The sequence below is a fragment of the Canis lupus genome, chromosome 9 (genome assembly GCF_011100685.1).
Source record: "Canis lupus familiaris isolate Mischka breed German Shepherd chromosome 9, alternate assembly UU_Cfam_GSD_1.0, whole genome shotgun sequence".
NCBI classification, from domain to species: domain Eukaryota; kingdom Metazoa; phylum Chordata; class Mammalia; order Carnivora; family Canidae; genus Canis; species Canis lupus.
The window spans coordinates 12602160-12625043 of NC_049230.1; the positions used below are offsets into that span (position 1 = coordinate 12602160).

The 22884-nt window shown below is 37.8% G+C and overlaps 1 protein-coding gene across 4 annotated transcripts in view; it reads right to left on the minus strand.

Annotated features, from left to right (window-relative positions):
* CEP112 (centrosomal protein 112) overlaps positions 1–22884 on the minus strand; it is a 399815-nt gene that overhangs the window by 184167 nt on the left and 192764 nt on the right. For all 4 annotated transcript variants that reach the window (XR_005364290.1, XM_038546802.1, XM_038546803.1 and 1 more), the window contains exon 20: positions 22094–22276. Coding sequence is in view for 3 of the 4 variants with exons in the window: in XM_038546802.1 (XP_038402730.1) it covers positions 22094–22276 (183 nt within the window). In the remaining variant the exon portion in view is untranslated. The remainder of the gene's footprint in view (positions 1–22093; positions 22277–22884) is intronic.

The window sequence follows — 22884 nt, forward strand, 5'->3', positions numbered from 1 at the left end:
GGAAAATTTATTACATCTATCAAATGAAAACAAGATGCTCTGAAAAATAGCAAAAGTACAAAAAGATCTCTTAGGATTTAAAAATATGATTCTTGAGCATAAAGGGAAGGAAATCTGCAAAAAACATTGAGTAAAAGACAAAACGAAGACAAATTTGAGGAAATAACAGTCACAGAGGCTTTCTGAGGTCTTTGATTTAGAGTTAGTGCTAGTCTGAGAGAGGCAATTAGCCACCTTGCAGTTTTGAGGAGTGAAAAACTGCCAAGGACGGGACTGTCTTCTACCTCTGACCAGGGCAGGAGACATGTGGCAGTGCTCGACACAGCTGTCTTAACTTTTCTTATTCAAATGATAAAGTCTCAAGACTGTTCCACCTCAGAGTCTTTGCCTAATGGAGGAACAGTGTTTACTAATTCCTCACTCTTAATCTCAGATGAGAAAGTTTATAATTATGGTGAAAACAAAAACTAGGAAGAGAAGTCAGAGGCCCTCTGTAGCACAGAGCAATGCTACTTTATTTTAACTGATGTATTTTCCCCCTTTGCATCATTTTTATAAGAACAGACACAGCCAACTTCATACATAAACTTCAGAGGCAAAGCTGAAAAAAGGCTGCATGTGTCTCTGTGTGTGTGCATGTGCACACGTGCATGTGTATGTTTTCCCCCTTGGCCATCAGACATGGCTTCAAACAACTGTCTTATTATTTTAGCCCTCAAAAGTTAATTTATTGCCTGGAAAAGAGCTAAAGAAGTTCCTGAAGATGATCTCAGACTGTGTTCCCTTTGCCAACTAACTATCCTTAATTATAGCATCATACCCACTGGACGCGGATAAAAAGAATGAATGATGGCCCCATGGTACCACAGTATACCATGACACAGTCACCACATTTGTCCTCCTAGTGGCAACACTTCAATAGTATGAAAGGAGGATCTCTATAAACTGAATTCATTTTATGTACCAGAGAAGCACCTAGAAAATCCCTAAGGTAAAACTGTATCAATCTCAATAATCACTAACAGAGGACAACAAAATTTAAGGACATTCTCTATGCTGAACCCCCTTTTGAAGATTTTCATGTTAATTACAGAAAGGAACACTAAATTGTGTAGGAATATTGTTCTAACACCACAGATTCAATAGCATAATTCACTCCTTGGGTGATCATGGCGGCTTTCAGCAAAGAACTAAAAAAGGACTTTTGTCGATTATGTTCCTGCTTCTTATTAACATGGCTGCCTCTAACCATAGCAGCAACACAGAGATAAAATATTTTTGCATTTATTGAAAAAAAATTAAAGAAATAATAAAGGAGAAAAAGAACACTCTTTTCAATTGAAAGAAAATTCCACAAGAGTGGGGTCTGAGGAGCATGTACTGTTAAGAGATGGAGCAACCTCCCAGCAAGGTCTTAGGTTTCCTTCATGGCTCATAATGCTTCCTCATGTCTCCAGCTCTGCACTTAGCCCATTATTTCATATCTGCATTTCTCTGTTTTCTACTCCTTATCAGTAAGTGTGTCTTAATTCATTTTTGCATCTTCAGCAGCTAACAATGTGCCTGAGATTTAAGGAGGCCCTCAGCACATGTCAGATGAATATAGTATAATTTTAATCACTTTACCAAAATAGTAACCAGTTCTCTGAAGTGATTATTGTTTGGAGATTTAACAAGCATCTTCCATGTATTTAAGAAATCAGAAGGTTAAAAAATAGTTTATAGGTACAAGCAAAGCCCAGACCTAGACCAATCCCTGCAAAACGGTTAAACTTACTGACTTGTGTTCATTTCATTCAGTGATGAAGCATCAGCACTTGGGCCATGTCCTCTGGTATGTTCTTAGAGATGCAAAGACAGAGAAACGATAGTCCCCTCTCCGGAAGACACAAACATGTAATTAATAATGACACAACAGTAATTATGGGCTAATTTTATATATATATATTTATAAATAAAATATATATAAAATACATACATGTGTGTGTGTATGTGTATTTTGTCATTGTATTTTAGAAGTTCTGTGTGATCTCAAGAGATTGGAACGATAAGTACCCTGACAATGCCACCCAAATAAGCAAAAAGAACAAATAAAAATATTAACAAAACTCGGGCAGCCCAGGTGGCTCAGCAGTTTAGCGCTGCCTTCAGCCCAGGGCATGATCCTGGAGACCCAGGATCGAGTCCCATGTCGGGCTCCCTGCATGTAGCCTGCTTCTCCCTCTGCCTGTGTCTCCGACACTCTCTCTCTCTCTCTCTCTGTCTCTCATGAATAAATAAATAAAATCTTAAAAAAAATATTAACTAGAAACAAAAACAACTAACATGAACTGGTGGTTTCTATAAGAGCATGGCAACCATCAGTCTCTTCCCCTGTGACCTAACTCAACCCTGAAGCCACTACTGGCTCCTCAGAGGAGAGCCTTGCTTGGCTTTCCTATGGCTCCTGCTGATTAGTGAATCTGCCTATGTTAATACAGACGTTCACAAATGTTTGCTCAGGCCACAGCCTAGACCAGGAATCTTTTAGGTACAGGTATACAGAAATGAGGAAAATGGACAGGGTCCCTTTTTTCAGTCTATTTGGTGGAAGAGATAAAAAATAATAAATATGTAACATAAATAGAATTATTTCATTAATGATTTTTTTTTCCAGATCAAGAATCAGTTGAGGGGAAGTTCTTTGAAGTTCACAAGGTGCTCTGATAGAGAATAGCAGGGCAAGTCCTTCTAGAGTCATTAGAGAAGTCCTATCTGAGGAGTTAACAATTAGGCCAAGACTTGCAGAATGAGGAGGAGCCAGTCATACAAAGAGCTAGAGCAAATGCCTTCCAGTTCCAATCGACATCATGAGCCGAAGCCGGAAGGCAACAAAGAGAGTGTGTATATTTTAGCAACTAAATAGAGGCTACTGTAGCCCAAATATGGGGGCAAGGGGAGAACAACTAGAGAAGACGTGGAGGAGGTAAGAATAGGAGGACCAGATCATGCAGGGTGTTGTAGGCCATGCTACGAAGTTTGGATTTTATGCTAAGTGTCAGCTATGGAAGGATTTTAAGCAGGGGAGTTTTCTAACCCAATATACATTTAGATCAGTATGGCTATTGAGAAGAAGAGAGAAGGCAAGGCAAGACTATCCAAAGCCTGCTGTGGAGGTCTGGGTAAAAGACGGTGGTGAGCTGCAGGCACTAGGGCAGCAGGTACAAGAGAAGGAGGTGAATGGATTAGAAATCTGTTTGGGGGCTGAATCTATAGTATTTACTGATAAAGTAAGAGAAAGGGAAGACATTGAAGAATGGCTTGAGCATGGACTATAAAATAACACCATTTATAGACACAGAGAAGATGGGTGTGGAGGTTTCGGTTCTAGGCATGTGAAATTCGAGGTGTTTGTGAGCTAGTGGGGAGAAGATGCCAAGAGGCAGCTGGATATTTGAGTCCCGCTCTCAGATGAGAGATAAGAACTTTGAGGTTATTAGCACAGAGTTATTTAAGGCCACTGAAATGTAGATGATCACTTAACAGAAGAAGGAAGAGAAAAAAGAGAAGGGGCCAGACTCCAATAATTAGTGGAGAGGTAGAGAAGCTGGTAGAGAAAAAGGAGCTGAACTAAGATGGAGAAGTAGAGAAGCAGGAGGAAAACAAGGACTCAGTGGGAAGATAGGTAGAATTTGGTAGGATAGAAGAAAAGGTGTGTATTCAGTGATAAAAGCCTAACTATAGGGTTAAAAGCAGTGAAAGACTGGCCATGCTGTAACAAAAAGGGGGAGCTAAAAGAGGTCTCACAGAGTGAAAAGCCATGATGATTATAATGGAGAGAAATCCAACTTTTGCCAAGTGACTCAATAAATTCTCATGAATCTACAAAAAATATGTAAGGACTAGCAAAATGTATTTCCTGGTAAATCCTATACAAAAAATTAAAGGTTTCCTTCCAAAGAGAAGAGGGGGAGAGAGAGAAACATTCTAGAATGAGGTAGACCACAGACTAGAGTAAAAGAAGAATTAAAGTACTGCTTCTCTTACTGACATCTGCTTTGCTAATTTGAAACTGAACATATTGAGAATTTCTTCAAACTCTAGTTTGGATAGTAATTTGTAGTTTAAATAGAAATTCTATCTGAAGAGGAAGAAAATAAGTGGTGCAGAATGACCAAATCTGTACAATTTAATAGTACCAAACTGTCCAAGTAAACGGAAGAAGCATTTTTATTCTGAGAAGCAGACAGCAAATTTCTAATGTAAAGCAGGTGCACATTATCTTAAGGAAATTTTCTAATGGAAAATTTTCTAATTCAGGACTGTTTATCCTGAATTACTAGGAGAAAATTCAAAAATAATCACTTTTTACTCTAAAGTGGACTTAGATCTATGTTCTAGGTTTGTAATTATCCTAAAGGACTTACCTAGTTACGTCACTATTTGTCTCAAGATAGTATTTATCATTCAATAGTATACTGAGTAAAGACAATGTTAAAGTCAGCTTTCATTAATGATTTTTTTCCAGATCAAAAATCAGATGAGGGGAAATATTTCAATGTGGAAGAAGCAATTGTTTTAAAATCATGTTGTTTTCTTTTTTTTAAGTGGTTTGAGTTAACTGATTACACTTCATTACCCCGCAATGCACTTGAACACATTAACACTGCAAGAAGAATATGTAATAAAAGAGAGGATGCATCTCCTAATCCTTCCTGTCAAATTTAAAGAGATACCAATCAACCAAACACCTCGCTAATAGTCATGAGACTGCTGTTTTAATTAGCTGGTGATATTTTTGACTAAAGAATCTCCGATGATGAAACTGTTTTTCCTTGTATTGAACCAGCTTGGCCCAGACTAGCCTGTCCCGCAGTGACATGTATATTGAATACAAATCAGACAGCAGCTTTAAATCTGTGTTGCAGCTCTCATTTCCAATTCGAGAACTGTACTATAATCATAAGCTTCTGGTGGATGAAAGGAAATCAGCTCTCTGAATATTAGCTAATGCCACATTTGCAAGTCCTGAAGAGATCTGTGCTGTTAAAAAAAAATAGATCATTTCGCGTGAACCTATATATATGAATTGCTTTGTACTGCTCAACTGATAGAAGCAATGCCTGTGCTGGGATTAAACCCCTTTTCATCATAAAACCTCATCTGGTTCGGAGTCCAAGTCCATCAAACCTTTTTCCTTTAAAGTCCCGCCTTTGATTCTACATCAATTTATTCAAACCGCAGCTGGGTGGCTGAAAACGAAAGGACAGCATCGTTTAAACCAACCATGTTCCCAACTTGAAAGAAGGGCTATAATTAAAAAAATGGGCATAAAAGAATGGAAATGGGATAATATTTTTTAATGGTAGTTCAAAGGCCGACAGATGTCAGAGCCTTTGAAGATGTCAGTACACTGAGCAAGAAGTTGCCATAAAAGAGCTCGCCTGAGAGGTGAAGCAGCTTTTTAATGGCTGAAAACCCTTGCAGACACATCCTTGTGTTTTTAATTTGTCAGAGTTTCTGCAGTATTTTCTGATTAATGACACATGATTATAGCTGCATAGCAGACATATTTTTAGACTTGGTTAAATGAATAGTTTATTCTACATTCTTTTAGAAGTAGATAAGAATGGGGACACTTTCCTAGGAAGCCCAAAATTGTTCTGATTGCCTCGCATGTTTATGCTAATGTTGTGGGACTGGCCAAATTCAGAGTTACTATACGTTGCCAGCTTTTGTTCTTTAATAGTCTGATTGCTGGTAACATTACAATTCACATGTGGTCGGTACAATGTGATTCACTACAATTTCATTCTTTTCATGTACGTGGAGCAAGATGTGCCTGAATAATTAATTTGTGCACCAAGTCATGTCAAACCAAATTAATGTTTAAAAACATTGCTGAGCTCAATCTAAACAACCAGGGGCTGCCACAAGGTTTCAGAAGGCAAAGAGCTGCTTAGGGGGAAGACTTGCAGCCCTCACTACGGTATGCCACTAACGACTACTCAAACAGAAAAGAGCCGCAACACCTCCTGTAAAATGCTGGGGGATGCTTTGTGGAGATTTGGGGGGAGGGACTCAAAGTCTCCCAGAACTATTTGCTCTTCTAAATAGTCCTGACATGCTGATTTGATTTGTTCTGTGAAACTGCCCTCACGATATTCATGAATGTTAACCACAAGTCACTAGTGAGTAGTAGCAAAAAAAGGCTTTCCCACCAATGCGTATGCCTTTAATTTCCATCACAAGGTACAGGGGAGAGGAAGTTCCCAGACTTTGAAGTCAGGCAGATTTGGGTTCAGGTTCTACCCTGGCACTTAAGAGCTGCACAGCTTGGGTCTGCCTTCCCTCCTGGAAAAACCGAGGTAATATCTACAACCTTCCAGAAAGCACGTGAAAGTGTATAGTGCATAACATGATGCTCAATTCCCCTTCTCAAAATTAACAATACACAGAACAATTCAAACTAGGTCATTTCTTGTTAAAAAATGTTTATGTTTCTAATATACAACAGAATCACATTTTAATGAAAATGACCATTCTTTTGAAAGTGGATGAAGAAACTCCCCCCTGTTCCAGTTCCAATAGCTCCTAAGTACTGCCTCTTCCTTATGTTGGAATCTTACCTGGCCATCACCAGTCAAACCCTTGAGCATATACACCTGTTTGCTTGTGACAGCTAACCTTTAGCATACCCCATGGAGGGAGCTCAGTGGATATGGCACTAGGGACGGGAATGTGGTGCAGGAGAGGGCTGAAACAGAGTCAGGCAACAGGTCAGGGAAGTAGAGAGGAGGAAGAGGGACCTGCACTCCCCAACCCAGAGAGAGCAGATCTTTCACAGGCAGGAGGGTTACCACCTATTCAAGAGGAGCTGACCTGTACCCTCTCACCTGCCCCCAGGCTTTCTATGAGGACTGGAGCATCCTGGGGCTTATTCCCCTAAGGGAGGGGTGGTTTCTGCTTTTGTGTCTCAAGGTGGCTATAGTTTGGGCATTACTCACCCCAGGCACAACTTCAAAGCCAGTGAAGCTTGCCTTAGCATCTTCCCACCTCCTTGTCTGTACTTCCTAAGTCTTTTTCTCCCCTCCCCCACCCCAGATGTCCCTGCCTTCTGACTCCAACCCTCTATGCAAACTTCTTTCTCCTTCCACACTCTTTTATCCATTGAAACTCCCGTTTCTTCAGTGTAATGGATTTTAGCTTGATGAGAGCAATTTAATGAGAAACAATTTCACAATATGGTGGCTTTGACAGTTCTTTGCCTCTCCACCTCAGTGTACTTCTGAACTTCCCTTTTGTCAAGACTTCCCTGACATGGGATGCAGGGTAGATAACCAGATAACAGCAATTAGCTTATTTTAGTGATGTGTTCTTGGCTAAACTGCCTGGCCAGATTGCGAACTCCTCTGGAGAAGGGTTTTGTCTTATTTTTGTATACCTTCTCTGAGCATGGTGACACAAAGACATTTAATAAAAGAGGAACGAATAGAGACAAGTGAAGAAATCCTAGGAGATGGATTTCCATCTTAAAAGATATCATTTGTTCTTTTTTACCATATACCTTTATTCATGTACATTTAAAAGTGCTCCTGAATTCCCTATGCAAGAATTCATTTTACTGTATGGATTTATCCAGTATGAAATTTTAAATGCAAGCCTGGGCTGCCTACTCAAGGCAAATGTATTCAATAAAGAAAAGGGCAAGCAAGATAGGGAATGTTCACCAACCCAGACTCTACTCAGAGATGTTTCAAGCAATGTAACTGCCAGATCCCAGGCATAGGGGTAGGGTATTCTGGGTGGGAACCTTTTCACAGCTGAGTGACTCAGTCTGGGAATCTGGGCATTTGAGGAGAGCTTCAGAGAAGTCTGTGATCTCCTTATCTCCTGTCAGCTGATGCTAGATATGTTCTCCCTCCCATCTCAGCTTCTCTAACTCTTGGCTGTTACAACCGCCTAGGGAAAACCTGATCATCTGTGTCTCACTGGGTGATCTTAACAACTGATCCCTGCTTCTGTAGGTGAGCTGTGGAAGCTTTCTCTGTACTCAGCCTGGAAAGGCTCTCCCAGGAGCAGCAGAAGGAACACAGGCACAGAGCTGGGCACATAGTTGGCCCTCCTCTCCACCCACACACTGCTGTGGGAGCCTGATTTAGGGTTGCCTGCAAATGATGCCTGACTCTGCCTGAAGCACCCGAGGTGCTTCATTCTCCTAGGTCTCATGTTTCCTGTCTCTGAAATGGGCTCCCTGTTCTCAAGCCGATGTGAGGCTGCAGAATTGCAGAGTCTCACTTCAGAGACTGTTGTCCATTAGGTGCAGTGGTCTGTTTGTGGCCACAGTTCACAAATTGAAATAAACAAACTGGTATTTATTTATAATAAATAAACTGTTATTCAAAAATACTTGCCCATTCCGAATTCTCACAAACAATCCAGGAGTTAGGTATTGTGATTTTTCCTGGCTCCTGAAACCCCACTTTCTTTTGGGTCCCTTCCTATCATATTTGGCCCACCTTCTTGGTCTTGTCCCTCTCTATTTCCTCCATCTTCCCTTAGGCAATGAGTGTCATCCTTTCTCATTCTACTCCACCTCTTTAGGAGATCTCATCTTCACCATTACTACCCATTACCATCCATCCTGGTGACTCCCAAACCTCTACTCCAGAGGAGAGCTCTCTTTTGAACTCTAGTCCTGTATTGCCACTTAGCTACATGACATCGACACCTGCTATCCCATGGCACAGCAAGCCATATCCCTGGGTCTCCTCTCTCCCTCACTGCCACATCACCTTCTTCCCATTGCCAATTCCTTAGCTAAGTCCTTCATCATCTCTCTAGGATAACTCCTAACTAGTCACCCCATATCCAATCTCACTGCCATCCACTTCCTAATCCTCTGCTGCAAATTCTTCAGTGACTTCTGATTATTGATGGGTATGATCTCTAAACTTTTTTTATTGGACATTTCTATCATAAAAAATTGGGGCATGCAACCCAGTGTGTTTAAGTATAAATCTGTAACACCACTGTGCTAATACATCATGTACATTACAAAAATTCACACAAAAGGGGTATTATTAAAAGATGAAACATAAGTACATGTAAATAGAAGTTTTATCTTTTTTCTCCCTATATCCCAATAAAACCTATTTGGGAGAATACTGTTCTAAATTATTACCAGAAGGGGTAATAGGTGTTTCAAGTAGGACAAGAAGGTGGACAAATGGAAGACATGGAAATGGCAGCATAGACAGAGTATAAGCCCCCAAATGAAGACAGTATTCAAGGGCATCCAGTTCAGATTTCTCTATGTGGTATAGGGTGTTCTCCAGGTATTGATCATGCTATTCCTGTTTGTTTTTTTTTTAAGATTTTATTTATTTATTCATGAGAGACACAGAGAGAGAGAGAGAGGCAGAGACACAGGCAGTGAGAGAAGCAGGCTCCATGCAGGGAGCCTGACGTAGGACTCAATCCCGGGACTCCAGGATCATGCCCTGGGCCGAAGGCGGCCCTAAACTGCTGAGCCACCTGGGCTGTCCCTATTCCTGTTTAAAATGCCTCTCCTACTCTAATTTGCATTAGAGTATTCTACTCATTTTTGAAATGAAACGCATATGATATGTCCTTTAATGCAGCCTTTTCTGATCACCTCCCCAGACCCTACACCCTCATACCACAAGACTGTTGCATCTTCTTCACTTGGGACCAGAGTACTATTACTGCTTTCGTGTGTGTGTGTGTGTGTGTGTGTGTGTGTGTGTATAAACTCTGGAAGGCTGAAAGGCTCTGAAAGGCTGGGCCTGCTAAAGGAGGCCACAGAATAAAATTATCCATTTCCATGCTGATATTGTTACCAGTTCCTTACACACCTGGTGGACAAGGCAGGCATGAAGGCAAAGTTTCCAAACAGTAGGAGGGGGCCAAGAGGATATTAATCTCCTTCCACCTCACAGAATGGTGAAGGAAATATCTTAAAGGGTCTCATTAAATCATCACACCAAATTAGGTGGTGTCATCGGCAAAAGGATGCCTTCAAGGGGACATGCGGACCAGAGTAGCATGTCCTCTGACCAGGGGTGTTACTATGCCTCTTAGTCTATGCAGCCTTTGATGTGTGATAAGATGCATCCTTTGTCTATGTTAAAAGAAGGCATTCTTTGCTCTTAACTGTTGGTATGAACCATATTATCTTCCTTCTATGACAGTTGTACAAAGCCTATTTCCCCAGAGACTATAAGCTAGAGGGCAGGGATCATTCCTTTTTCAATATTCCAAGGTCTTGAGGTACCTGGGTGCCTCAGTCGGTTAAGTGTCTGCCTTCAGCTCAGGTCATGATCCCATGGTCCTGGGATCTAGCTGAGCATCAGGCTTCCTGCTCAGTGGGGAGCCTGCTTCTCCCTCTGCCTGCCATTTCCCCTGCTTGTGCTCTCTCTCACTCTCTTTCTCTCTCTCTCAAGTAAGTAAATAAATAGATAAATATTTTAAAAAATATTCCAGGGTAGCCCAGGTGGCTCAGCAGTTTAGCGCCATCTTCAGCCCAGGGCATGATCCTGGAGACCTCAGATCAAGTCCCATGTCAGGCACCCTGCACGGAGCCTGCTTCTCCCTCTGCCTGTGTCTCTGCCTCTCTCTCTCTCTCTCTCTGTGTGTGTGTCTCTAATGAATAAATAAATAAAACCTTTAAAAAATATTCCAAAGTCTAGTGTAGTGCCTGGCACATAGTAGAAGCTCAACAGATGGTACTAAATGAATGAATGAATATTACAGATGTGAAATGATGATCCGATGATATGAAGTGAGTCACTCAGGTTTAAAAGGGCCAGTAAGTGGTAGGGACTGGCCATGAATGGGCATTTCTGTCTCCGTATTTGATAAGAAATTGGTAACCAGGATCATGCTTTAATTATTATCTACATACCAGTGATGTCCAAATTCCTTTTTCTGGAATCTTGATTGCATCTCCAGCTCCCCATCTGACCTATCTCCATTTGGCTGGTAAACATATGGCTCAAACTCAGCTTGGCAACAAAAGAAATCTTGCTTTTGCTTTTATTCCCCCCAGTCATGCTCATATTTGACGCCACCATTTATCTAGCTGCTCAGACCAAAATCCTAAAGAATTCTCTTTCCCTCAGTTCCCATACCTACCCCATCTGAAATTCCTACTGGCTCAAATACCTATGTCATACAGACATCCAGGACTGGACACAACAGCCACAGTGGACCTCAAAAAACACAAACTGGATCATGTGACTTTGATGCTTCTTGTCTTCCAATTACATACAATAGAAGAACCTTGGTTCTTCAAAGGCCCCGTCCTTTCCTGCACCTGCTAATAAGCTCATACCATCAGACCTCATTTTTTCTTTCCTAAACACACCAAATGTATTCTTCTCCAGGGTCTCTGCACTGGTTGTTCCCTCAGCCTGACTTCTCATCAGTTGGGTCTTTCTTAGTTTAGATGGCTCTTCCTTGGAGAGGTCTTCTCTCATGACCAACTAATGCAATCACTCAATCATGTGTCACACCTCTCTGTGTTAATTCTCCCCCTACCAGCTATTGCTATGTGATGTTCTCCTTGTTACTTTGTATTTTTATGTGAGTTATCATCTGTCTTCCCCCATTCCAGTGTAGGTTCCTTTAGAGCAGAGGATGGGTCTCTCTTGTTCTTTGCTGAACCCAGAGCAGGAACTCCCTTAGGGCCCGACAGGCTATGCCCTTTACAACCCTGGGACAACAGGCACAGGCACCAGGATGTAAAAAGTACCCCCTAAAACACCTAGCCTCAGGACTTGGTACAGAACAGTACTCACGAAATCTTTACTGAATAAATGAATCAAGCTGAATAAAGTCTCTGTCATAAGGAAATTCCATATACATAATTCTGCCTAATTTTTACAGGTAGGGAAATGTATATGAAGATAAGTTTCATTTCTATGTTATCTAAAAAGTCACACTTATAAAATGTTGAAGTCACAGAGTTGCATCTAGTCACTATCTATATGGAACAATGAGACTCCTCAAAGCAATTAGAATAGTTAACAATAATTATGTTTTCCAGAGATTTATTTACTCAACTATCCTTATATCTGAGTTGAATGATTTAATCTAAGAAGCACCAACTTTATAGTAACAGATTGTGATGTCAACGGCATGTCACTAGAAATGATTAGAGAGGTAAAAGCACAAGAGTGTATTTCCATGTTTCCCAAAGTCTGAACCAGCACATGCACAGTCAGGATTGACTTTAATAGGGGCTGGCAACACACTGTACCTCTTGAACTCATGGCTTTTGTCTAACGACAGCTTTGGCATAATTTTTGAATAATTGAAGAACAAAAGTTTTCAAACCTCACACTCCACTTTTGTTGCACATGCCAACATCACTTTATCTGGAGCTACTATAAAACTTGCCCAACAAGTGAGGATAACATTTACATTACAAAAAATTAGCTTTTCAGGAAACATTTGGTGAACACATGCATTTTGTACATTAAATGACATCTTTGCAAATAACAAAATAAATAAGGTCCCACTTGACCCTAGGGATCTGGGGTTTGTTTCATTAATAAACACTGACTTAAGGAGCCAACTTAAGATGAATGAATCACCAGTTTAATTTTAACCTTTTTAAAGACCTGTAACTTTCAAGTCTTTCCACTGGAAAATCCCCTTGCTTTGAGATGCTAGGCCTGGCTGAGCTGTTGGGTTTCATGTTCACTGGAAGCTCCTCTGTAACACAGACTGATGATATCAGTGAGACATGCACACACATATACACATGTGTGCATGTACACACACACACTGCAAGATTAATGCTGCCTTGAGACTGCCCCTATTAACAAGGGAAGAGACGCCAGGTCCAGGTTACATACTTTAGTAAACTCCATTCTCTAAGGACGCCATTAACTCATTTTCAAATATTACTAATACCTTCAGGCCTTGACCTCATACCTAAGAAAAACAAATCAAAACAAACTGGAAAAATAACACACATTTTCAAACCCTCCAAGTCTAATGATGTATTGTTTCTTCCTGATTCCTTGTGATCTTTCTCCAACCTCCCAGTACACAAATGCCCCCAACTACTTGAGAGGTCAGGTAACAATTTAAAATAATTGTCAGGTACCAATGTAAAACAAATGAAGAAAAATAAGTTTCACTGAGTTTTAATATTCATTTTAACTGAAAAACATTACCTCAAGTTTCACATTAATCCACCAATTTCAAGGCTGTGGGTCTCAATTAGGCCAATTTTTATCATCTAAATGTTTTCTCCTATTAATGATATTTTTCAAATATTTTCTGTACACAAATATTAAAGCAGTTTGAAAACAGACTATAATTTTCATGTAGTTCCTTTGCTTTTTTCCTCAAACACAAGGTTAGGGTCTCCCTAACATCGATTCCTGTCATTTTTCTCATGAGAAATTCTCAGGTGTTAAATATCTTTCCTGTCATGCAACTAGGCATGATTCCAATTAGTCCTGAATGGAAGACAAAATGACAGTTTAATAAGCTTCAATTTGCCAGCTCTTTGAACATTTGATGATATCATCATTTTGCCAATCATTTCTTGCACTTTGGCTCCGACCTCCCTGTCACAAAAAATTACCTCAAATTTCTAAATAAAGACATCAAGGATGTCTCTGAGAGAACTGACTGAGTCAGAAATCCAAAAGTGACTTTTCCAAGACATCAAGAAAGAAGAGCTATTCATCCAATATTTCCTCAAAGATAAATTTCTGCCAACATTCTTAGTAATTTCATTGAGGCAGAGGTGAAAAGGACAAGAGCAATATGCTAAAAATAACTGAAGGCATTTTTCCTTATGTCAATGGGAATGACATTTAGTATGTGGAATAACAATTCATCTCTGAGGTATTTTATGTGAAAAGAAAAGAAAAAAAGAAAAGAAAAGAAAGAAAGAGAGAAAGAAAAGAAAAGAAAAGAGAAAAAAGAATTCACCTGAAAAACTTCTCATTTTGACTAAGTCAAATTGCATCAACATAAACTGATTCTGAGGATTCTAAAGGAAACACATTTTCTAATTATTCCTTGTATTTCTATCAAGAAAGTCTCCCAGTTTGAACTTACTCAACCTCCATGACCTCACTTCTGAAAGGTTTGGACTAGCTGTTGTCATGCAATCAGGATCATCATATGGGTTCCTTTAGGGAAAAAAATTCTTTGAGATTAAAATCTTTGAGATTTAAAAATTCATTCCATAAAATGAAGGGATCATTTGTAATATTACAAATTAATATATGAATACAACAGATATTTACTTACAATAAACCATTCACAACAAACCATATTTCACCAGTACTAAATGTAAATCCCTAATTGATTTTTATAGAGCTTGGTAGATCCATTGACTTAAAAGCTTCCTGGATTCTTACTGTAGACATATCTTTTTATTTCAGTATTAATGTAAAAGCCAATAGTAAACCCATCTCAAAATCACATCCATTTTTCCATTCTACAAATTCTGAAACTTGTGGGAAGGAATTCTATTCCAAATAAAATATTAAGAATTGCACACCTCTTCAGAGTTTAATTTGTCTCAGAATAGAGACATAGCCATGGCTTGTGGTTCTGGAGAAAGTTTGAAACCACTAGCTAAATCTTGATTTGGATATACATAGTCTGAGTTATGAGCATCAGTATTTTATTTTATTAATTATTTTTTAAGATTTTATTTATTTATTCATGAGAGATATAGAGAGAGAGACAGAGACATAGGCAGAGGAGAAGAGGCTCTCTTAGGGAGCCTGATGCGGATTTGATCCCAGGACCTGGGCATCAGAACCTGAGCCAAAGGCAGATGCTCAACCAATAAGCCACCCAGGTGCCCCTGGGCATCAGTATTTTAAATCCACTAGTGTATTAACAATACAAAATTGAAAATATAGTGGAATTATACAATTCCACAATTATACAGCAAGCTCATACAGAAGCAGGCATATGGGACAGGGGACATTGCCATGAGTCTTAACCACACTAACTACTAGTTATGTAACCTTGGGCATTTGACTTGTGCTTTCTGAAACTTTTCTCATCAATAAAATGGAGTAACATACATTCATCCTATGGCCCAGGTAAGAAGGTCAAAACAGAGTTTCCAAATGGGAAATTTAATCCTTATTGAACATTGGAAGGGTAGAAGATGATGATGCAATGTAACGGACCTAGCAGACAGCCTGGTGCATGGGAAGCATGCAATAAATATTTGTTACTGCTGCTGCTGTTAAACACAAACAAGCATAAAAATTCAGTGTTGTTCTAGGAGGTATTGCTTACTAAAACTGGAACTCACACAGCATGATTCAATTACGACTTTGCAGCAACGTCAAGTATGGCGAATCAGTGAAAGAAATGCAAATTGCGATGAGAATCTCAGCTTGAGGAACAAAGAATACCAGTGTCTCTCTCTCTCCTGCTAGGCAAAGGTTCACATATAACCCTGTGCCTTTTCTGCTGTGTCCAAGTGTCTCCAAAAAATCTAAAATCTCTTTTGAAAGAGGCTGTGAGATAAAGAACGAGCACTGAATTAAAATTAAGAAGCCCTGGTTTGCTCGTTCTGTGACCTTGGGCAAGATAATGTCCTTGAACCAGAGGTTCTTTATCTGTGAACCGAAAATAATTGGATGTGGTCATCTCTTTACTCAATCTGGCAATGTTACTGCTGGATACTTAGATACCTGACATGACTACAAGGTGCGTGTCCAGCGCCACATGCTGTGTCAACAGACTTGTACTCCCTGGGCAGCTCTCTAGTTTCCATCACTGCAGAAAACACTGCACCCCCTATTTTAAATATCTCCAGCATTTAATTATTACTTCTTCAAGAACAACTTTAATATTTCAAAAAAAAATCTATGAAGTATAATGAGAAAGAAAGACAGATTTTTAAAGCAATCATTCAATTGACACAGAGTTGTTAATTCAAAGGGAATACTTTATGTTATGATTTGGAAGGTTTGTCTTTAAAAGGAATATTCTTTATCTAAAAGTGGACCACATGCCATGGAATGTGGTTTCCATGGTAACTGCCACATTTAAAAAATATGCACAGGACTAAAGATACACTGTATAGTACTTCTACAAATGGATCATTCTTAGAGAAACTGATTTCCTTGTCTCAGCTTGTTTTTATTTTTTCATCTTAATATAATTTTCTCCACAATGAGGATCAAGTTGAATTATTTATAATAGTTTAATTATAGGTATATATGCTATTTTGTTCTTAAAAGATGAAAATAACTACAGAATTTTAGAATTACAATGGAAAAAGAAAGCTAGTGATCTACGAAAAATGTAAACTTTACTTGAAAGGTTATCTTTCCATCTTTCCTCCTAACGAAGCACCTAAGAAACAGTATTCTTGTACACAGAAATATATATAAGATATAAACAAAACATACTATTAAGTATATGTGATACTATTAGACAAACTACCATTGGATACTAGTAAAACGACATCTCTGCATTGATATATATCCATGTCAATATATAAGAACTTTGGTCGTATTTGGAAAATTCTGTATAACCTATGCTTTTAATATCTGAAAAACAGTACTTCCCTCCTGCAGGCTTTTAAAAATGGCTTAGTTAGTAGGACAACCTCTGTTTATATTCTAAATGTCTACAGTAAGTTTTGATCTATCTTAAACACAGCACTTAGATAATACTATAAAACTTCATCTAAAGAAAATAAATGGAAAATTGTAATGTGTGGTTTTGCCACAAGTCCACTGAAAAAGTCTTTTCTTTTTGCAGAATAATAAAGTAAATGCTAAAAATATCTTCCCACCATCTCTTATGTCTGACACTAAACATGATGTACATTGTAGCAAAACCCCCCTTAATACTTAAAAACACACTTAATTCCATTCCTCTTTCCATCTAACACAGATAAGTCAGTGTAGCGGGGAAAGTATCAAAGTGTGGTGTGTACACAGCTGGAACACCAGGCAACCACTCTGATGTGGCTGTATGTGTCACCAGGGACACAAGGGGAACAAAAAGCGGGGTTACATTAACAGCAACAGCCTCATTATGTTGGGGGAAAGATATTTACATAGTTTGGTTTTTCCAAGACATCAGTCCACCCAAAGAGATAAAAATATTTACTACCTCAAAACAAAGTAAATGATATTAGTGAATAAATATTGATGATAAAGTACCAGTTTGGTTATGTAGGTAGAAAGCAACCTATTTTACAAATAGATACAAATAGCCTACACTACTGGACCAAATTACCACTTACTTTTATTTCTCAGAGTTTTCCATAATATAAATTCAGAGGACAAGAGAATCAGAAGAAAGAGAGTAACAGTCTTGGAAATTACTAGTAGGGCATTAACTCTTAAACTATTTCTAATCCCAGCCATGTTTCTAATTGGAACTTCCTAAAGACATTTTTCTAAGGGTTTCAGGATCAGTCACATAATGAAAGTACTGGAATTTGCTAGGCTTGTGACTTAAAATATGCTTTCATTTTATTACATAATATGTACAAAACTGGATCCCTTCTTGAAGCAGATGTGTTTCTGATATTAAGAATGATGGTATTTTCAATTAATTAACATGAAATTTGGACACATTAAAATAAAACCCGCTAATTACATTTTGTGAAAGTACTTAAAGAATCTGGTCCTACAAGATTTTATTTCCAAATGTCTTAACATATAGAGATCGTCATTGGCAGTTACGTTGGTCAGTGGCCTTTATGCTTTATGGCCTTAGCATAAAGGCCACTGACAAAATAAATATGACATTACAAAAAATAATGTCATAAATTTATCTAGAACTGAGAGCTAGAAAAAAATGAACTAGTATGATTTCTTTCATAGATAATTAGAACTATACAGTTCATCATGTTTCCCTCTTTGCTGTGGCTTCTAGGTGAGCTCAAAGCTCAAACTTGTACTTAACTAAAGCATTTTTTAAAAAAGATATAGATCTTCTGGTGGGTTAATAACATTTATTGCTTAATTACTATTTTCAGTATATTTTACCTGTTTAAATGTGTGTTTATTACAAAATGCTGCCTCAAATCCTTTTTGAAAGTGGTTGGCACATAAAGAAATTAAACTCAATGTGTTCAAAGGAAAAATATTTCCCTACAAAAGCCCAAAGACCATGCATAGGTTTAGCAGAAATGTTCAGAACACACATATTGCTAAATTTATCCATAAGCAGTCTTTGAAGAATGATAGCCAGTATTCAATCCAATGCACACAGGCACATACCCAGTTTATAAATGGACATTTTTATTTTGGACCCAGGCTACCAAATTCATGGAAAACAAAGTGATGTTACAGAGATATAATTTAAAAAATTAGAATTATCTGACCTCAAATAGCTTTTCTGGAAGATATTTTTAGGTAGAAAAGAGAAAGGAGGATTTCTGAAAATCCTGCATTCTAGAATTAGCAACAAGGCAGCTTCTTACTTATCAAAGTGGCAAAATCAAGATGATCTGTCCATTTATTATGCAAAGTTCATTCATATGAGCATCATGGTTCTCAGTTTAAGCAATCAAGAAAGGCATTGAGATGCCAGTGTTAGGCAAGATCCAATTTCCTATATACAAATTTTAAGTTTAATGTATTTTTGGATCTCATGATAACCTTCTCTAAGTTTGGTGTACTAATTTGCCTTACTATACTGATGGTGGTTCACAGTGGCTGTTGTGGTTACCCTGAGTCTTCCTGTGTCTGTACCCCAACAGATCACATAGACAGCTGTCCTATGATGGTGACCCCACCTTTGGGGCAGGTCACAAAGGTTCTCTACAGTATTCATATATACCATTCACTCTGGTGACAAACATAAAAAGGATCAAGCAATCTCCAAGTGGTTCAGGGTCCTAAAAGAACAACCAAGAGGTCAAGGAACCTAAGTTATGTTTTTCTTGTCATTCAAAAGAATAAGCTGTTGAAATTCTTTCACTACATTGCAGTTCAAAAGCAAAATGACATGCAGAACCACCATGTTAGAAGAAGCTCTCCTAAGATTGTCTTAACAAAACTATACATTTTCTTTGTATTAAAAAATATTACTAAGTCAATCAAATCATCCTCCAAATTAATTTCAACAAGAGGGATCTGGCAAATGAGAAATATTAGATAATGAGGTTGTAACTTCTTATTATCTACTGACCTGGATGCTTTTTCTTAAACATTATGACCCTAGGTAGATACCAGGTTGACCATCTTGTATGAGGATGATAAAATTTAATGTGAATTTTAACAAATGTAAGCATCACAACATAAAATATCCTATTTAATTGAAAATCAAGTTACGACAAAGATATAACATATGCATAGAATAATTAGCTAAATGCACCAAATAAAATGAAAGAAATAGTTAATTGTCCTTAGTTGCATTACTATATCTTCGGATTTCTCTATAAAACAGAAATTACCTGGGTAACAACTAACCTGTAATAATTATACAGCATATTCACCAAAAGGGAGTAGTTCCTGTTTGACGCATAATTTACCTAAAGTATAGTAAGTAACTATACTTTAAAATAATGGGTTTTCTTATCAGTATACATTATATGTTTGGAAGAAACCAAAAGTAGATCTTTAGTATATTGTCTGCATTGAACAATCTGGTGGAAGAAAAAATGGCAAGCAAAGCTGCAGTATCCAAAATAGGTACCTTCACTCGTCCTCTTTTGGTTAAGTATTTCAAACAATCCTTTTTACAAAATGGCCTCCATTGCTAAACGGGAGTAGCTAAACGTGAACTGAAAATCAAATCTCTCTGGAACTAAAAATTATATAATCCAATATTTAAGATACATCACACATGTATCAAGCCACAAAACAATGATTTGAAAATAATATCTATTTAAAAAATATATATCCACTTTGCTTTTTTGAAATTCGTGAATGGAATTCAGGACTTCAAAGGTATACATTATATTATTTAAATCATAACCATGAAAAGATATATTTGAAAAATTTATATCTTACCTGAAGGAAATATTGAATTAATATCCTCAATGAATAACCAAAATAAATACAAATTATTAGCATTTTGGTATACATGATAATATTTTTTAAAATATAACTTATTGGGAAAGATTTTTTAAAAACACATTCTCTAAAAACAATTAAATTTAGCTTACACAGAAAATCATTTTCATTCAGATCAAGAATGCATTTAGCCTTAGTTTCCATTGCTTTACTAGCATTCCCATGACAGCAATTCCAATTGTTCCAAGAAAGACACAAAATAGGAGAAACACAATCCTATGCTACAATATTTGAAGAGGTCATATGGTCCTCATACTGATTATTTCAATTAGAAGAAATTCAATTAAGAACCTTATTGTACTCTCCCTGTGACTTAATTATATGTAATAATTCTAAAATTTCCCTTTTGTTATTGGATGAACCGCACCCTATATATGGCAGATATGACGTATGTAAAATCACAAAGATTTCCTAAATTTGGCCTCCACTACTGTAAGCTTTCCACAACAGCACCAAAATAGTAGGAAGTTACATAAATTAATGTATTTTATCATATCAAGTATTCAATTCTACTATGCAAACAGACCCTACACAGACTCAGAACCCAAATACTTTATCATAGAAGACAATGGTAAGGCTTAGCATCATCTTTGAAGAAGAATAGGAGTTTGAAAATATTCTTAGTAAATTATACGGCTAACAATCAGAAGATCAGCATATATTTTATAAAGGCTCTAATGAGGTTGGTGGCAAAAATATAATACACGTTGATTTAGCAGGAACCACCTGACTCTTCTGGTATCATGGCTACTACAATGACTACCTTTTTAGTTAGCAAACCCCCCCAAAACAAATTGAAAATAGTTTTCCTATAAATGTATAACATTGACCAAAAAAACCCACGTTGAGTATACATATAGTGCCCAGTCATTTTCTGAAGGTAAAAGACAACTCAAGGTCAAATGAAAAATAACCAATAACTCCTATTCTTTGCCTTACCGCCTCCCGCCCTCCACCCAAGAAATAAACATCTTATTTAATCAGTAGTATTTTTATTGTTTAGATGATTATATAAAATTGTTCAAACACATGTAATAACAAATAGAAGGCTTAGTTCATTGTTTAAAAATTGTATTATTTGGGGAGAAAGGATAACTAGGAAGAAGCTTATGTGTGGTATGAATAATATGGTGAAGATTTCAATGGGAAAAGAGGTATTTAGACCTAGTATATGATATGGTTTTATTAGAAAAGAAAATTATCTTTTTTTGTTATCAATTGCTCCTCAATTTTTCTTTAATAAAATGTCCCAGCAATCTCAAGTGGATACACTAAAGGCCTTTGATTATATATACCCTAAAGAACGTATTATACCACAAAGATGCACACACCCAATAAGATTTTTTTTTCATCTGAAATTTATAAAGATAATTTTCCATGCTGACAGTGCACATTTCATCCATAAGTTTGAAGAGTCAAATGCTACCACAGCTGGGGGTTATTCTGCCAAATGGCTTCCAACAGGGACTCCAGAGATGGAGGCTAGGAGGCATGTGCAATGTGCATGTAGGAAAAAGCGACAGACCTGATGGGAAATAGCCCTTCTCTGGAGTCATTTTTATCAATTACCATCTGAGTGATCTAATCAAATATAGAGTCTAATGGAAAAAAAAAAAAAAAAAAGCAATACCAGGAAGGAAAAGCAAATATTAAAACAGCTGCTTGATTACCTACAGAGATTAAAACAAAAAGCAAGGAGTGAGGCTGATATATTTCATAGGGATTTGCTGAGGCTGAGGGGAGGGGTAAGGGGCAGATACCTTAAAAAAATCCATCATGAAAGGCACCGAGACAAGATTATAAAAAAGGGGCCAAGTTATAGCGCGCCATGGGATTTTTAATCTGGCTACCTGTGGTTTCTGTAGTTAAAGCCTTATTCATCCTCAAAACGGGGGGGTAGGGAGAAGAAAACAAAAAAAAATCACATTTATATGTCAGTTTTGCAAATGATCAAACAGCGTGCACCAACAAGAATAATAAGAAAACACTAAACGCTGATGACTTTTTAAAAATAGATACCCGTTTTATCAAATATTATTGATAATTACCTGTGAATCTCGTTTCTTGAACTCTTGAATTTGATTTTCGTGCTCCATATTGGCAGCGCGAAGCTGTTTTTCCAGGTTTTCAATTTCCCGTTCATGGTCTCGGACTAGGCTATCCTTCTCTGCGCTATGCTGCTGTGATAGGTGCGTCTTCTCCTGTTCATGCTCCAGCTTCAGCTCTACTATCTGATTGGACAATGAGGAGGACAGTTCATCAACAGAACATCCTTGTCGTCATGACAACTCATGGACAGCTTAATTTTTCTCTAATTTGTCCAAGTTGAAAATTTTATTTTTGCGTCATTATTACCTCACCCTTGAAATACTCTCGTCTGTAGGGGGTGGGGGGGAGGGATTTTATCCAAACCTCCTAATATTCAAGACAGTTGGGCATATTCAGGAAATCGTTCTGCAATCTGTTGACATAAATGCCTGAACATTGAATAAAATTATGTTGAATGCTAGGTATTTCCTACCCAAGAATTCGGGTATTACTGATCAGCAATGGTTATAAATGGTTAATAGTCAGTACGCTTTGCTGTTTGCTTCAATATATACACGTAAAAGCAGCAATTAAATCGGTCAGTTTTCTTTATGATTTTCAAATAAAAGCTCGAAGCTAAATACGCATCTGGATTATTGTATATACAGTTGTCTTTTTAAAAAATAAAATGATAAATTTCAAAGCTCTATTATCTTGTTGTCAGCTACGGTGGACCAACATAAACAGATGTTATGTGTTCCAGAAGGGCACCTGCTGTGCTGCAAGCTTGCGCCATGATTTCATAAAGAGC